Raw genomic sequence first — 18,902 nt, 5'->3', positions numbered from 1 at the left:
GGTGCACAAGTGGAGGGGATCTGTTCTACACAGAAACACGGAGAGTCCAAGGGCACTGGTTCTCAAACTCTGGGATGCAACAGAATCACTGCGAGAACTTGCTAAAACATGATTGGTGGGCCCCAACCTCCAGAATTTCTGATTCAGTAGGTTGGGCGGGGGTCAGTGGGCACCGATAATTTGCATTTCTGGCAAGTTCCCAGGTGGTGATGCTGCTGACCCAGAGTCTGTACTTTGAGAAACAATGATCTGTAACAACAGGTGGGAAGGCAGCTTCGGTGAGTAGGTGAGGAAATGCAGCGGGGTTGGAAGTTTCCTTTTGATTTTTCTCAGTCAAGTAGCAAATGAGGTCATTAGCTTAGAGTACAAATGGGACGAGAGATGCTGAGGTTTGAGGAGAAGGTATGAAAGGGGGTGATCTTAGAGGGTAGGAGTGTGACTCGTGCGGGGAGAGGTTGATGATTTCCCTCTTGAGACTGATCATAAATTTACAATGAGATGCTGGTTGAATGTTTTTCCCCACTCTAAGCTACTTTTTTTTTTTTTTAAGCTGCAGGTAGGTGGAGCATTGGATTTAACTAGGATTGCAGTTTGTCAATTAAATTTGATGAAGCAAGAGGCAAGGGAGTTGATGGTGAATACATGGAGGGGAGGGGTATTATGATGAACCACAGAATTTAAGTTGACTGAGGAGAGGCTGAACGCTGCAAGGCATGGTGAGGGAAAATGAAAAGGTGATACACTTTTCTCAAATGTGGGCGCCCACCAACGTGATTAATGTAATTACTGTCACTAGATTATACATGTGAAAAGTCTTGACTTGGCAAATGTTGGGTTATATGTATCTTTACAACAACAAAAAATACTTTTAAAAACAAACTGGTGCTCTATTCTTAAAGTCCTATCCAATTTGTGTTCCTCTCTCATTTCTCTGGGCTTCTGTTAGCACGCCTCCCCCTTCCAGCTCTCAGATTCTTCTTATCTTGTATTACTTTTCTCTATAGCACTCATCACCATCTGACATATTTGTTGCTCCACCAGAGTTAAAGCCCCATTGAAAGCAGAGGCTTTTAGTTCTGTGCTGCATCCCTAGGCCTTAGAACTGGGCCTGGCATGGAGCAGCCCTCCCCAGCTCTATCCTCCCTATCCAGCATCCCTAGGCCTTAGAACTGGGCCTGGCATGGAGCAGCCCTCCCCGACTCTATCCTCCCTATCCAGCATCCCTAAGCCTTAGAACTGGGCCTGGCATGAAGCAGCCCTTCCCGGCTCTATCCTCCCTATCCAATACTGGCCATGGGCTTGCTCTCCAACCACATGCCCAATACTCCTGCTCTAATATGCCTTGCTGTGGGATGACACTCATCTAAAAATGGAGTGCCTAACTATTTTAAAAGAAGAGATTTGGGGAAGCAGAAATCTGGAAAAGCCTACGTTCCAATGATTAAGAAGAACAAGATCAGAAGGACTGGCCTTTGCCAAGTTGCTTTTGATGACTGAGACCCGGCCCTTGGGGAGCGGCTCACCCAAAGCTCCCAGGAGGCCATCTATATTAGGTGTCAGGGAAGCCCTGGGCCTTTCTTTAACAGACCAGAATAAAAAACTCCTGGAATCATGACTAAGGGTGAAAAACACTCGCGGATGGTTTGCTGTTACTCCTAATTTGTAAAATAACTTAAAATTGTATCTATATGTACATATTTAGGAACACACACATGCTATATATACCAATATATCATAAAGGAAAACCTTTTGAAAAGATTTAGAAGTATAGCAAACTCTTATACCAAGTGTACATAGACACTTTTTACTCTACACATGTAACTGTCTGGACATTTTTATTGTTACAAAAGCACTACTAGTTAAAAAGAATTTAAATCCCTGCAAAAACCATAGGATCCAGTGGCTTCAGAGGTCATTTCCTCGTTGCAACGAGGAAACGTGTGCACAGAGCAAAGCACTGACTTGCCCAACGCCACAGCTCCTTAATGACAGAGCAGAGGCCTATGAGTGAGAGCTGAAGCTGTGAACGAGGATGAAGAGCCAAGGTGCTCACGTGGTTTCCACTGAGATTAAGGACAAAACTATGGAGGAAAATCCAACACAGAAAAAGAGCAATCAGCTGGATAGAGGCTCTTCATCTGTTCTTACAGCAGCCTGTGCATATCTCCCACAACCCCAGACTAAATTACAGTGTAATTCCTAAACGGAATTCTGAGAGGGCCGTATAAGTTTCTCTTTCCTCTAGTGCACAGTAATAGCACCAACAGAGGCTCACAAAATACAGACTGAATGAATAGACAGAAAAAAAAAAGATGAGTACACTTACACACAAAACTGGACAGAGCGGCAAAACTGGGAGTTTCCTTAGGGAGCTGTCCTTTAAAAGAGACTTTTCTCAAGTACGTGAGTAGTCCCTACGGACAGCAGGTGAGGCCAGAGTAATAGTTTTCCAGTCTTTAGCCACCCACATGTCTGAGCATTTTTTTTAGAGGTAGAAGCAGTAAGCCATACATGATACTGTCATCCTTGCACGGCCAGTAGGATGCGGGAGTTCCCATTCCCCGCCCCTCAGGCAACTCAGTTCAGCTGAGCAGCTAAGGGGGTAAGGGGCTGGCGAAGAAAAGCAACTCCGCGCAGGCGCAAGAGCAATGGCGGACACCACTTTAGGGTCGTTTCGCCTTAAAACAGCTCAGTCAGGGCAGGGGAAAAACCTAAACTAAGGAGAGGGTATGCAGCGCGGCCTCCAGGATGCTGTGGGCTACAGCTGGCGGGGTCAGGGGAGCACGGAGACAATCAGGTGGTAGAAGGAACAAAGAACTGCCCCGGAGGAGCCAGGAGCGCCGCAGCAGACCACGTGTCTGCAGGCTCGGCGCACGCGCCGTCCCGTCGCCCAGCCCAGCAGCGGGGCGCAGCGAGGCGGAAATTGCTGGGGTGGGGAGGGCCGTCCCACAGCCCGACACCCCCGCAGGCGGAAACCTGGAGCCGGAGAGCTGGAGGTTTGTGGTTCGTGTGCTAGCACAAGTCAGGTGTGGGGCTTTCTCCAATTAACCTCACTGTGGGTGGGTTTTTCCACAGCTGTGTCAGCTCTCCACGTGCAAACCCAGCAGCTGTTAAGTTAGTTGCCCTGGAATCGATAGGGACTCATGGCCAACCCATGTGCAGGGTAAAACTGCTCCATAGGTTTTCAAGACTGTGACCTTTCGGGAACAGATCGCCAGGTCAGTCTCCCAAAGCGCCTCCGGGTGGGTTCAAACTAGTGGACGAGTGCTTAACCATTTGCGCCACTGAGGGACTAATAAATATTATAGTTACAAAGAAGGACTTCTCAGGGGGTAAGGAGTTTCCATTCAACTGCCCAGACTGCACTAGCCGTGACAGTCATGAGAAAGCGACATGGCTTTCCCAATCCAGAAAAAGCCTGATTGTAAACTATCAGATCTGAATCCAAGGAATACTTTTACTCCCGCTCCCATTTTCAGAATGAAGGGTCCTATATTCATAACATAAATCACAATTTTTCAAATAAAGATAAAAGTTGGCAATATCCAAGTTCTATTTTTTCCATAATGAAAAATGGAAAGTTGTAGTACATGTTCATTTATTTTCTCATAGGTAGGAAAAAACCACTGAACCCCTAAAATTTTGTATGAGCTGGAAACTAGGACTTCCAACATTTTGGATTTCTATAAGGCAGGAACCCTGGTGGCACGAGGGTCAAGTGCTCAGCTGCTAACAGACCACACTGAGGGAGAAAGATGTAGCAGTCTGCTTCTGTAAAGATTATAGGTTAGATCCTATGGGGGTAGTTCATTTCTGTCCTACGGGGTCTAAGTAGGAATCGACCGGACAGCACGCACGTTTTACAAGACTAAGTAAGGAATGGAAGGATGCAGACGAACAAAGGGACCTAGCCTCACTCTAGATGAAGTTATTGTAACTCGATTCATTAATCTATAGCACCATGAAAGGGGAGGAAGAAATGAAATGGTTGAACATTTTGATTTTTTTTAATTTTGCACCTAGACCTGTTAATAAAAATCCCAATTTAACAACCTGTTTCAATTTTAAGAATTGTTTTTTAAAAAAATCAAGAGATGGTTTCTAAGTATTCTCCAATAAATCTTCCTTGGAAAAATGGGGCTGAGGCAGGGAAAAAAAATACTAGCTTGGAACATCTTGTAGTGCCAGAGAACAAGGAAGGACTCCAAAAATGTTTGGGGCATGTCAAAAACCCAGAAGACGCTTTTAAGGAACTCCCAATGGCCAAAGCTGGGACAAGTGGTGAACAAAACAAATTATAGCATTGGATAAAATATCCACGAGTCCATACTGATACTATCGAATAAATGGGGAGGAGGGACAGCTCCTCCTCACAGAATTTTAATTAGTAAATGTAGAAGGAACAATATAAAGTTAGCATTTGGCAACCGCCACAGTACTCCTCGTTGCAGGCAAGAACTATCCATAGATGCCAAAATTAGTGGCCCAAAGTGTGTTACTTAACCAAGGGATCAAAGTTAACATCATCGGTAAGATATACCTACATCATGTACCCGATATGATGCTCGGAGAAGGGTACGTCACTTTTGTGGTATTACTGCCAAAAGTAACCTCAATCTAATACTGAAAAAAACATCAGACAAATCCAACTCAAAGGGCATTCTACGAAATAACTGGCCAGTGCTCTTCAACAGTGCCAAGGTTATGAAAGATGAAGACTGAAGAACTGTCACAGATTGGAGGAGACTAAGGACACTAAATGAAGTGAGGTGGACTGGATGCTGAATCAGAAAAAAAGACATTATCGGGACAAGTGGCACAATTTAAACAAGGTCTGTAGATTAGTTAATACTACCATATCAGTGTTAATTTGCTGGTTTTCATAATTTACAATGGTTATATTAAATGTTAACATTAGAAGCTGGGTGAAGGGTATGAGATCTCTTACTATTCTTGCAACTTTTCTGTGAAACATTTCAGTTTTTTTTTTTTTAATGAAAATATATTGAGGGAGATAATCAAATGTAATTAAATAAAACTAAGTGAATGTGAGACACATTTTGTTCACAGTAAAGGTTCAAAATTTGTGATTACAACATTGATGGTTATGTGGTGAGATTTTTTCCCCTTGTCTTCAACAAAGGAGAAAAATGAACAAACATAGCTATCCAAAGTCATCACGTTTACAAATAACAAAAAGCTTTGAGGGCAAATAAGTCAACAATTTCCCCTGGCAAAGTTACCTAGCAAATCAGAGGCCTGGTTTAAGTTGTATTTTGGGGTTTTCACTAAACCAACTTTTGGACCAAACTCAGAGTGAAAACAGCCTAATTTTTTGTACTACAGAATACATTAAAAAAAAAAAAAATCTTAATTATACCCCAAGATCCTGAATACCTCAACACTCAGGGCTAGGTAAGCAGCCTTATCAAGGGCTTCGAATTCCTTTCAGTTTATCCCCAAAGCCATACCAGTATCTTCTGTATGTCGTATGAAAAAAAAAAAAGCACTGGCTTAAACTACAAAGATGCTAATATTTCAGACTGCCAAAAAGTATCTTGAATCTCATTATCTAACTTGAATACGAGGCAGGAAAATCTATGTAAAATTATTTTTGAACTTGCTATCTCTGGATACTTTCCCTTTTAAAGGTGAAGTACTGAACAATTAAGCCAAAGGGAGTCTTCCAGAAGTTATAGAAGTTTGAACTAAAATGAAAACACTGAATGCAACATTTCCAATTGGGAAACTGGACATCGTCGAACTGATGAAAACACAAAGAATTTCCCAATTTGGGGGGAACAGATTTCAAAAAACTTAGCAAATAGGAAAATTTAGGAATATTGCACTATGCTTCTGGTTAAAATGCTTCTGGTAGGCAGAGAAAAGTTCTTAACTGAGGTGTCAACTCTAATGCTAATTACATATCAGCATTTACAGGCACCCTTGAGTTTAGCAGTCTCGACTGTGTAGAATAGGATGGTTAAGTCAATTGTAGGCAAAAACAAAACAAACAAAAAAAAAACTGTCCAACAGTATCAAAACCCATTTTCAGAACCCTTTCTTACAGAAGTTTTTATACGCTTTCCTAACTCTAATTGGGACATCTTAAGAGCTAAAAATCTTTAAGGCAAAGAAGCCCCCAAACTTTAGGAAATGAACCAAGGCAAACCAAGTACTGCTATAAGGTTCACAAAGATCCAAGCCCATTGGATTTTCTTGTTCTTGGGGATCTGGGTCCAACTTGTATCCTTATCTAGTAAGCCATGCTTAGGATTAAACAATCTTGTTTGTATCTCACTACATCCTTGATACAGAGTTCTAAAGTATTTTACACATAAGCCATCCAGCCAGATTCTATGGAATTAGCACAGTGCCTGGCACCCTAATAACACAAGTATGTGTTGAATGGCTCTACCTCTTCTGGGAAGAATCCAGAAACAAAGCAGGATGAACCTTGGCCCACCTTGCTTTGCAGAAGTCAGAGTTATCCAGCCCTCGCTTAAAAAGCCTCAACTATTTCCATTTAGTATAAACTTTCTAAATAGTTGCCACCTCACCTCTTAAAACTCCTTACACAGTAATACTCCAAATCTTTTGCAAAATATATCAGACTCAAATAACACTGAATGGTACTAGAAGTGATGCTCAACAGGATCTCACGTTTATTGAGAAGTGATTAATGGTAAAAAGAAAGGCAATGCCCTTTCCTCATTGGCTGAACAAGAAACTGAAGAAACATTCACTACACGTTTTACAATATTTTCTCTTCCAAAATGCATTTCTGTAAACAAGTTTTTACCACTGTTCTTAGCTTTGAAATCAAATTAATCCTGACTTAATCAGTATAATGTACAAGAACAGAACATTTCTTAGGACTCCTAGTACTTTACTTTGAGTAACAAAGGGTCAGAGAAAATGAACCACCCTTAAAGACACAACCTTGGGTAACACTGTTAAATTTTCCTAGACAAAAATTCTTCATAAAAATGTTCTTCCAGTTTGGAAGGGAAAAACCAAATTACCACTTTCTGGGGTGGATGCCCAAAACCTTCGCAACTCAAGTGTTCTCCAAGTGCAAATGTCAAAACGGGGGGAGGAAAGGGTTTAAAATAGAGAAAACTGTATGCACTTACGGACTTTAAAATCCGAAAAACATAGTAAAAAGACAAAAAAACAAAGCATTATGCTCTGAAATCACAACCAAAGCCAAAATAAAGGGGACGTTTTCACCTAATCTACCCTAGAGGGATTTTTTGTTTAGTTTTTTCTTTTTCTTTTTTTTTTTCATTTTCCAGTTAAGTCCTATGTCTTTTGTGAAATTCCAATACTTAAACTGTAAGTCTGCAATCGTCTCTGAAGTCAATGAAATTAATAAAAAAGTCCTAATTCTCTCGAAGGTCATTTTTTCCTCTTTAGGATATGCAGATGCAACCGTTGCCGCAGTCTGTGCAGAACTGCCTTTATTTCCCACGACCTTGACGTTCCTACAGAGGTAAGAAAAAAGTTGAAATGGTTAGTTAAAACTTAGTGGAACACACATGCTTAAAAATTAAAACTTCACAGAGTAACTCAGTAAAAACTTATTTGTGCATAAAAGCTGGCTTTTACCTGTTATATTTTAAACCAAAGCATTAACACTCAAGCATCCCAATTAATACAAAATTTGTTTTCCAATTATACTTGGCTTAGGCTAATACTTGCCAGTCGGCAGGACTATGGGCCTGATAGAAATAATACATCAATGGCCTGAGGAAGGAAAGCAGCATACATAGTACCTAAGAAAAAAAGCCCTTAGAGTACTAGAGTCAGACTGACCTAAATTCAAATCCCATACTAGTCCTAAGGCCTTGGACATATCCCTAGGCCTCAATTTCTTTAAGAGCTGTGGGAGAAAATTAATGAGCTAATGTACAAAAAACCTCTAATCCATAGTAACCCAACAAGAAAACCTTTAGTTCAGCTCCTGTCTCCTGGGGAAGACAAGGGGGTTAAAAACTAGCTAGAAGTGGATTTTGAAAATTGCATACTTAGTTTTTCCTGAAATAAATCTAAATACGCATTTTCCTGTAAGAATTATTCTTTTAGCCTTTCATAAAGTTATCAGCCTTCCATTTCGCACACTGCCTCATATATTACAATGTTTAAAAATGACTCAATTACACAGCTTTTAAAAGCAGAAGCATTACGGAGTTAGGAACAGACAGGCCTACAACTTACACATGATTCACTGATCTATTACAGGAGCCACTTGCTCCCATCTATCCTATGGTAACTATGGTTCTGAAGTTACTGCTAAAGCCATTCCCTAAAATTAGCAACTACCACTTAAGCGCTTCCATGTTTCGGGCACTATATGTTATAATAATGATCTTCATAATCACCGTATAAGAACTGTATTATTCCTGCTCTAGAGATAAACTCACCAACACACCAAGATGTGGGATATTACTTTAGAATTCGCTTTAAATTTTTAAATAAAATAACAACCCATACATTAACTCCTATCTCTGGAAATCAATTTCAAGTCAGAAACAAGGAAAATAAAAGTAGTTCAACATAAGAGACCTCAAAAGTTTTGATGTTCCTGGGTGGTGCTAATTTTTTTTTCCCTTATGTGTTTTCCCAAAATTTCAATAATGACTGTGTATCATTTATAATAGGAAAATTTCAGTTTAAAAAACCTTTGGATGAACCCCTGAAACTATTACCCTGAGATTATCTTTAAACCTTAAACCAAAAATATCCCCTGAAGTCTCCTTAAAACCAAACAGTAATTTAGCTTAACTAGTAAAAAAATGTCTGCCTCAAACATTGTTTTTTTAAGAACTATATGGGATCAAAGTAGGAACCTTAGGGGGCAGTGACTTTATGTTAATAGGAAGTAACAACTCAGAAAAGGAGGGTGGGAGTGATTGCACAACTCAAAGAATCTAACCAATGTCACTAAATGGTACATGTAGAAACTGTTGAACTGCACATTTGTTGTACGTATTCTCAGTAACAGCAGCAAAATAAATAATATATATGAAAAAGAAATAAAAGGGGGGAGCTGGTCAGGACAGGGCTCAGTAACAACAACAACAACAAAGGATGAAGAAGAATCTTTGGAGTTGATCAAATAATGGTCTATATTAACATTTTTAAACTAGTCAAGCTTTCAACACCTTATTTCTCATATCCATTTTAAACTCATCACCTTGGTTTTGCCTTTCATAATCTGGATGAATTCCATTTATCCAACTTCTATTTACTGACCAACATCTATATTTGGTTTCAGAAAATCTAGACTCTTCAGTGTGTGTATGTGTGTTCCTTGATTAAATCTTATTCCTATGCTTTTGAGACTTCCTTAACCACTATTGCCTTCAATGTCGTTTTCCTAAATCTGCATCCACAACAGAAAACTAAATCGCATTCTGTCTTGTTTCATGTAAGATTAGTCCTAACTTTACAGTGGAGAACCCAACTAGACCAAAAGCTTCTAGAAAGCAATACAAGTCTTTAATGTCACCCACAACCACTTACAAGTTTAGCATTAGATAACAGGCTAAGAATGATTTTCCAATGAAAGTCTATCATCTCTTATTTTAATACAATATAACCCCAGAAGTACAAATTGTTCTGCTAGGTTAGAAAACTTAGATTCTGAATCACTCTTGTGCCAAATCCATGTTTTTCTCTAAGAAATACACTTATACCAGCATGCTTAATAACAGGATTTAAAATACTCAAATTCAAAAACAGCATTCTATAATGGCACTTACTGCACTGTCGCATTTTTTAAACACAAACTTTATTCTTCTTTATATGCTGCTAAGTCCTACCAAGTGCCGTGTTTAATTTTGCCTAAAACTAAGTACAAAAATAAAGATTCCTGAATCTTAACTATACAGTGATACCAAGAGGACAAGCATAAGCCGTGTCCTAATGTAAACCTGTATGCCAGAAGACTTATTTTAAATGATACAAATACGTTACAAGCAATGGCGTTAGCTGTCTTAATCCCCTGAGCAACATCAAGAAGCACATGGATACAATTCAGCAAATTGACTAAATTGCCCTTCTAATTCCATATGTAGTTCTAGTGTACACAAAGCTTATATATTTACAAATCATTTAATAAAGAAAACACCCATATTCACTTTATCCATTCATATTACACTATCTTAAAAAGTAAAATAAGTGAATTTGGCACAAGTTAAAATATTTTAAATGTTTCACAGGATTTTAAATGGTTGACCAAGATTTTTTTTATATTATCTTCACTTAAAATAGCAATAGAGATTAGAAATGGAGTAACGAGTAGAATCCTACTTGAAGGGCCTCCTACTGGCCAAATCTTCAACAATTTGAGCATTATATAACTATCTTTTTGTTAGGTTCCGTCAAGTCGATTCCAATTCATAGCAACCCTATATGACAGAACAGAACAGCACCATAGGGTTTCCTACTAGGTTGTAATCTTTAAGGAAGCAGATGACCAAGTTTTTTCTCTTGAAAAGCAGCTGGTGGATTCGAACCACCCACCTTTCAGTTAGAAGCTAAGCACTTAACCACTGTGCCAACAGGGCTCCTTTTATATAACTATACTGATAAGTAAACTATCAAAAAACCCAAAAAAACAAACCTACTGCCATTGAGTCGATTCCGACTCATGGCAACCATATAGGACAGAGGAGAATTGCCCCATAGACTTTCCAAGAAGCGCATGGTAGATTCGAACTGCTGACCTTTTTGGTTAGCAGCCGTAGCACTTAACCACTACACCAGCAGGGTTTCCAAACAACTCTCATAGTAATATCCAAATTAGGTAAGAATTATCAATGGATGCTAAAAGTAGAAAGTGAAAAGCTGATGAGGAACAGGATATTTACATAGTCTCATAATACTTTCCCACAAATTATTTATTAAAAGGGAAAAAAACATTAACTTTACAGTGGAGAACCTGGTGGATAACACCCCAAGCAAGGGCTCAAAGTTAAATTAGCAATAATTGCATAAATGGACATTTTGTATGTCCCTCCTAATGTGATGCAAGTAAGGACACAACATCACTTATGTAGTATCCCAGCTAGAGAAGTATAACTTGAATGTACATAATGAGGAAACCTTAGACAAACCCAAACTGGTGACATTCTACAAAAAGAAACAGCATAAACCACTTTGGAAATCTATTTGGCGCTTCCTTAAAAAGCTAGAAATAGAACCACCATAGGATCCAGCAATCCCACTCCTTGGAATATATCCTAGAGAAATAAGAGCCTTTACACGAACAGATATATGCACACCCATGTTTACTGCAGCACTGTTTACAACAGCAAAAAGATGGAATCAACCAAGGTGCCCATCAATGGATGAATGGATAAATATAGTATATTCACACAATGGAATACTACGCACCGATAAAGAACAGTGAGGAATCTGTGAAACATTTCATAACATGGAGGAACCTGGAACGCATTATGCTGAGTGAAATTAGTCAGTTGCAAAAGAACAAATATTGTAATAAGACCACTATTATAAGAACTTGAGAAATAGTTTAAACTGAGAAGAAAACATTCTTTTGTGGTTACCAGAGGAGGGAGGGAGGGAGGGTGGGAGAGGGGCATTCACTAATTAGATAGTAGATAAGAACTACTTTAGGTGAAGGGAAAGGCAGCACGCAATACAGGGGAGGTCGGCACAATTGGAGTAAACCAAAAGCAAAGCAGTTCCCTGAATAAACTGAATGCTTCGAAGGCCATCGTAGCAGGAGCAGGGGTCTGGGGACCGTGGTTTCAGGGGACATCTAAGTCAATTGGCATAATAAAATCGATTAAGAAAACATTCTGCATCCCACTTTGAACAGTGGCGTCTGGGGTCTTAAACGCTAGCAAGCAGCCATCTAAGGTGCATCAACTGGTCTCAACCCACCTGGACCAAAAGAGAATGAAGAATACCAAGGACACACGCCATTACCAGCCCAAGAGACAGAAAGGGCCACATGAACCAGAGACTACATCAGCCTGAGACCAGAAAAACTAGATGGTGCCTGGCTACAACCAATGACTGCCCTGAGAGGGAACACAACAGAGAACCCCTGAGGGAGCAGGAGAGCGGTGGGATGCAGATTCCAAATTTTCATAAGACCAGACTTAATGGTCTGACTGAGACTAGAAGGACCCCGGTGGTCATGGCCCCCAGACCTTCTGTTGGCCCAGGACAGGAAACATTCCCAAAGCCAACTCTTCAGGCATGGATTGGACTGGAGAATGGGTTGGAGAGGGATGCTGGTGAGGAGTGAGCTTCTTGGAGCAGGTGGACACTTGAGACTATGTTGCCATCTCCTGCCTGGAGGAGAGATGAGAGGGTGGAGGGGGTTAGAAGCTGGCGAAATGGAAAATGCTATCAAGAATGTTAAGAGAACTGGCAAAATCTGAATAAAATCTGTAGATTAGATAATAGTATTATGTCAGTGTTCTGATTTTGATAATTGTACTGTGCTTATGTAAGTGTATGTTCTTGTTCTTAGGAACTATACACCAAAATATTTAGAAGAGAGGGACATAATGCCTGGAACTTCCTCATAAATGGCTCAGGAAAAAAAAAATTACACACACAGCCAAGGAGAATGATAAAGCAAATGTGGCAAAAGCGTTATAATGGTAAATCTGGGAGAAGAGTATATGGAAGTTCTCTGTACTATTTTTGAAATTTCTGTAATTTGAATAATTACAGAATAATTTGAAATTATTTCAAAATAAAAATATAGTAAAATGAGGGAAAAAGAAAAACCTTACAACAGTTTTCATGAATCCTTCTGCAAAAAAAAATTGGCTGCATTAAAAGTTATGTTTGGGGGCCACTGATTTTCCATAATTGATGGCAGAATAATGTGGGAAAGGATACTGGTAATGGCTGCACAATATGATGAACGTACGCACTGTCACCGAATTATACATGTAAAAACTGTTGAATTGGCAAATGTTATATACATTGTTACTAGAATAAAAAAGGAAAAGTAAATGCATGCCTATGTCCACTGCAGCATTATTCATAATAGTAGAAAGATGGAAACAGCCTAAGTACCCATCAACGGATGAACAAATAAATCTGGTAATACACATACAAGAGAATACTATGCAACTATAAAAAAACTGAGGAGTCCCCAAAACATAACATGAATAAATCTGGGGGACATTATGCTGAGTGAAATAATTCAATCACAAAAATACAAATATTGTACGGTTCCACTATTATAAAAAGTCGAGAATAGCTAAACACACAGAGAGCAAAGTTCTTTGATGGTTACTAGGAGTGGGAGGGAGAGGAGAATCACTTTTTAGACAATAGACACTTGTTACTTTTGGTGATGAGTGAAGACAGCACAACTTGACCAAGTAAACAAAGACTAAGAAGTGAGTGAGAAGAAGAAATAATTTTGGTAAATGCTACCATGCAGTTTTCCAACAGTGAAAACAATCAAAAAATACATATGTGGTTACGTAGGAAGATCTGGATGCGTAATGTGTATAGAAAGGCATGTGCGAGTAAATGCACGTGCATGTAGAGGTGTATGTGTAAGCAGGTGTATATATACCTTTGTGTGTGCTGCAAACATACCCACATATGTAATGAGCCACATAGGGGGCACAGTTATGGAGGCTTCCTAGCCGCTGCCATTGAGTCGAGTCCGACTCATAGTGACCTTAAAGGACAGAGTAGAACTGCCCCATAGAGTTTCCAAGGAGCACCTGGCAGATCTGAACTGCCAGCCTTTTGGTTAGCAGCCAGAACACTTAACCACTACACCACCAGGGTTTCCTGGAGGCTTCCTAGATACATCCAAGCAACTCGCAGGATTGCTTTACTAGGGTAAAAGGCTTGGGACCATAGTCTCAGAAGACAAGTTAGTCAATTGGCATAAAACAGTTCACGAAGATAACGTTCTACATCCCAATTTGGTGATTAGCATCTGGGGTCTTAAAAGCTTGCGAGTGGCCATCTAAGATACAACTATTGGTCTCTACTCATATGGAGCTAAAGAGAATGAAGACAATCAATGGCTCAAAGTAGAAACTTGTCCATGGGACTAATAGCCTACACAAACCCACAGCCTCTTCTACCACTACTGACCAGTCTGACTAGGGACACAATAGAAGGTCCCAGGTAGAATGGGAGAAAAATATAGAACAAAACTCAAATTCCTAAAAAAGGCCGACTTATTAGACCAACGGAACCCTGGTGGGGTAGTGGTTAAGTGCTACAGCTGCTAACCAAAAGGTCAACAGTTCAAATCCGCCAGGCGCTCCTTGGAAACTCTATGGGGTAGTTCTACTCTGCCCTATTAGGATCACTATGAGTCAGAATCGACTCGAAAGCAGCGGGTTTGTTTTTTTTGTTTATTGGACCAACAGAGACTAGAGGAACCCCCGAGACTAATGCTCTAAGATACCCTTTCAGCTTGGAATTGCAGCTATTTCTGTAGGTTATCTTTCAGACAAATAATAGATTGGCTTATAAAATAAAACAGTTGTGCTCCCTTAAACAATCAACTTTACAAGACCAAAGGGTCAACATTTACTCAAAAGCAAAGATGAGATGACAAAGAGGGGAAGGGAAGCTAGATCAATGGAAACAGAACAAAGAGAATGGAAATAATGAGAATGCTGACATATCATAAAAACTGTAACCAATGGCACAGAAAAATCTGTATAAAAATTGTTTAAGAAAAAGAAAAACCCCAAACCTGTTGCTGTCAGGTTGATTTCAACTCATAGCTACACTACAGGACAGAGGAGAGCTGCCCCACAGAGTTTCCAAGGAGTGCCTGGTGGGTTCACACTGCCGACCTTTTGGTTAGCAGCCACAATTCTTAACCACTACACCACCAGAGTTAAAAAAAAAAAAAAAAGAGGAACCTAATTTGCCAAGTAAAATTTAACCTAAAACACATTATTAAAAAAAAAAAAAAAACAGGATTACAAAGGAAATTCTGTTTTCAAACTGTTTAGAACATAAATGCGTGATACAGTTTAAAAAATTATTTTTAATAATTTTAATGAAGCTTTTAAATGTGTTTACTTCCTTGGACCTACACACTAAACTACATGATGCTTGGTAAAGTAGGGGACCAATGAAAATATGGGAAACCCTCACGAATTGGATTGACACAATAGCTGCAACAATGGACCAGGACTCAAGATGGCACAGGACCGGGCAACATTTCATTCTGTGATATACACAAGGCTGCCATTTCACCGTAAGTCTGAGACAAATGGATGGCAACTAACAACACTGAAAAGTTCTCATTAAACACACACGCGCGCACACACACACACACACTATACCCAGCAGCTTTTACAGGTCTCTAAGAATAAGAAAAAAGGAGACAGAGAAGGTTCCAACACAGGGATCACTATTTCTAAATGGTGTTTTAAATGATGATTTTAAATAACGTAAGAAAGCATTATAACCTTTTAGGTTGGTTTCTATGAAAGCCTCTGACAGCAACTTTTCTTGCACTTTTTTGATTATTTCCTATTACCACTGGGAAGAATTGCACTAAGTGCTCTGTCAATTTATGCTCAAAGGGCTTCACTTGTAGACCAGCTGTATTTATTGACATTTCTAAATCAAACAATCTTACCCTGGTCATATTTAATAAAGAAAAAGCAAGAGGAGAAAAAAGGAGAAAGATGATGGATATAAAATACAGGGAGAAAAGCAGGAAGAACAAACTTAAAACTCCACTGGGCCCAAGTTCCAGCCAGAATCCCCATAAGCACAACATACATTTGTGTCTTGTTGGACACACCAGTCCTTATAAATGAAGATGCTGCTAATACATCGTAGGAAGGGAGGTAGTGTGCTAAGCTGGTTTCGCCATAATACTGTTACATGGAGCCTGCCTCACTCTTTTTATTTTGTGCTCCTAGAGCCACCCGCAAGACAGTAACGATATGCAGTCTTGAGAAAAGCCACAGTTACATCTGTGGTAGAAGCAGGCTCTGGCATCACAAAGAGGTAAACATAGATTCTCAAGCTCAAACACAAAATGAATTATGAAGTCCCAGTTAACCAGAAAAAAACCTGAATGCAGTAAGAAAAGGAAGAGGCATTCCTGAAGCTTGAGGATATCGTGATGCCTTTAACAAAGAGTAGAGGAAAAACAGCACAGTAAAATTTAACTGAATTCACACCCCCTCCCAAAACTCTCACTAGGACATTCACACCTAGATACCTAGTCTTTATATCCGTTGGCAATCTCAAAGAGAACCATGAAGAGACTAAAAAAACAGTCATAAGAAATAAAGATAAACTTAAAGATATTAACTAAAAGAATAAACCAGGGTAAGACATTTCTAGCCCTCAACAGCTGATCTGTGGCTTAAATAAGTGGAAGTAACACGCACCCACAACCTCTATCCATCAATCCTGCCCCAGCCCCTCCCCACTTTAAAACTATGATTATAAAAAACAAGACTTGGTCTCTAGAGGAAATATTCTAAAATCCACAAGGTGGCAATGTTACTTAAAATCTGCACATATGAAATCCCTTCACCTAATACATATTCCTCTATTTAGCTTAACATTCTCCTTTCTCATTCCCCCTACCATCCCTCTCTCTCCCTCTACTTTTAACCGGGCCATAAAACACAACTGAGGCACTTATTTGTTGGAATTTATTTTCTTACTAACTTTAAAATCTGATAAACATTTATCTATTCTCCCCCTAAATTAATTTATATAGCCCTGAACTAATTTTTCCTATGCCTCATGAGCTTTGATATGAACAAAAAACACAGAAGTTTAACACCCCTGGTTGAAAATATGGAATACTTACATAGGTTAACACAAAAAACTATGATTATACTAAAGCCATTTCCATTGCTTTATATGGTTTATAAACATTTACAGTCTCCAATTCGATCAATGAGAGTTAAATTAATCTAACAGCAGAAAGACTAAGATATATGTATCTATATAGGTGTGTATATATACATCAGATATATATATGTATACATATATATACACACACACACACCCAAAAAAATATTATGCCTTCCACAGGAGAGGAAACAAAATATTTATTAGCTCTCCAATTTAAAACAGGGCTGTTTAAAAAAATCTATCATCTCATCCTCGAGTTTTTTTGAGTGCGGAATGGGCATTCAGTTGGACTGAATTCCTAGGAACTGGACTAGAACACCAGGATGAAATAAATGCATAAGCTAATAAACTTTCCTTCCATCTTTTCTAAGACTTTTAATAAGAAAGAAGCTAAACTCCTAGATACATGTCACTAAAAGGATCAGAAGTAAAAAAGCACAGATAACCCACTATTTCAGACTGTGAGTAAGTCTGACTAGTAATTCCTCAAGTGAGAACAAAGAACAAGATAGATAAATTAAGATTTTTCAGTGTGGCTAAAAGTAAAATTTAAAAACACTAGTTTCAAACTAGAGCTCTGGTAGGGCAATGGTTAAGACCTTGGCTGCTAACCAAAAGGTTGGCAGTTCAAATCCACCAGCTGCTCCTTGGAAACCCTATGAGGCAATTCTACTCTGTCCTACAGGGTTGCTAGTAGTGAGAATCGACTCCACAAAAACGAGTTTGAGTTTTTTTTGTTATTTTTCCCCTCAGTTTCAAACCAAACGAAATGGTTTGCCTGACCTGACTAATCGATCTCAGAACCATTCCCTGGCTCTCCAGTAAGAAAGAACTACATTTGAACTGAAACTAATTTCACAACAAAACCAGTTTCTCCTCTAAAGCTTCAGCAAAACTGAATTTGGCTGGTATTATCATAACTCAATATTAGAATACAATTAAACGAGTAAGGTTTTTAATAGCTTGTCAAGGCCTCCCACACCCAACACAAGGATATTCTGCATCCAAGAGGTAAATTCAGAAAAAAATAATCATTAGAAAGTTTTCCAGCTGTTTGATAAATGATATTCTCCTCCAGCTCTACCTTCAAAAAATTTCCAGAGTCAGACCATCCTCAACATCTCCATCTCCCTTAACTTTGCCATAGCCTCTTAATTATCCTCCTCCTCTCACTCTTGAGCCTGTACAGTCCATTCCAAGGACTGACCCCCAAAATGGAAACTTGGTAGCAGGAGGAAGTATCGTGTCAAAAGTTACTGATTAAACTTGATGACCAACTCAAAGTAAACAAAAAGGTGTGTGTGTGTATGTATATATATACACTTGAGATTATGGATCACAACACCCATTCATAAAGGAGCAGTGTGCAAACACTTCATTTATATATAGATTTAATTCTCCTAACAAACCAATGAGGTATCTTCCCTGTTTTAAAAAAAATACTAAGACTCAATGACATCACTGACAGTGGCAGATATAAAACCAGCTCTGGTTTCTGAGTCCTAACCTTTCCACTACATATATACTACGTTAACAGGACCATAAAATTCATGACTCATGTTCTGTCAATAATATCAACCTTACAGATATATGTAAATCTCAAAAATAAAAGCCCTATCATATACATAATACACTTAAAAGAATAACCCCCTCCTATCCACCTAAAGGAAACCACAGGTGCATAGCAGTTAAGTGCTACAGCTGCGAACCAAAAGGTCGGCAGTTCAAATCCACCAGGTGTTTCTCCTAAGCTCTACGGGGCAGTTCTACTCTGTCCTATAGGGTCACTGAGTTGTAATCTACTCAACAGCAACAGGTTTGGTTTTGGGTTTACCTACCAAAAACCTGATAATCTTTTTTTTTTTTTTTTTAAATAAAAAGTAGCAGCAGCAGCTTCATGAACACATCCAAACTCCCTGGGGGACTGAGTTACTCAGCTGAGGGCTGGGGACCATGGTCTCAGGGGATATCTAGCTCAACTGGCATAACATAGTTTATAAAGAATATGTTCTGTATCTGACTGTGGT

At 39.2% G+C, this 18,902-nt stretch overlaps 1 protein-coding gene across 1 annotated transcript in view; it reads right to left on the bottom strand.

Annotated features, from left to right (window-relative positions):
* Nucleotides 1–4,950: 4,950 nt before the first annotated feature.
* The window catches only part of YTHDF2 (YTH N6-methyladenosine RNA binding protein F2), a 32,093-nt gene continuing 18,141 nt past the window's right edge, over nt 4,951–18,902 (bottom strand). The window contains 1 exon segment of the mRNA XM_010595346.3: nt 4,951–7,487. Coding sequence (XP_010593648.3) covers nt 7,464–7,487 — 24 coding nt within the window. The 3' untranslated portion in view covers nt 4,951–7,463.

Source organism: Loxodonta africana, chromosome 3, assembly GCF_030014295.1.
Source record: "Loxodonta africana isolate mLoxAfr1 chromosome 3, mLoxAfr1.hap2, whole genome shotgun sequence".
Taxonomy (NCBI): domain Eukaryota; kingdom Metazoa; phylum Chordata; class Mammalia; order Proboscidea; family Elephantidae; genus Loxodonta; species Loxodonta africana.
The sequence above is the reverse complement of the archived record's forward strand: the minus strand, read 5'-3'. Positions and strand labels throughout refer to the sequence as shown.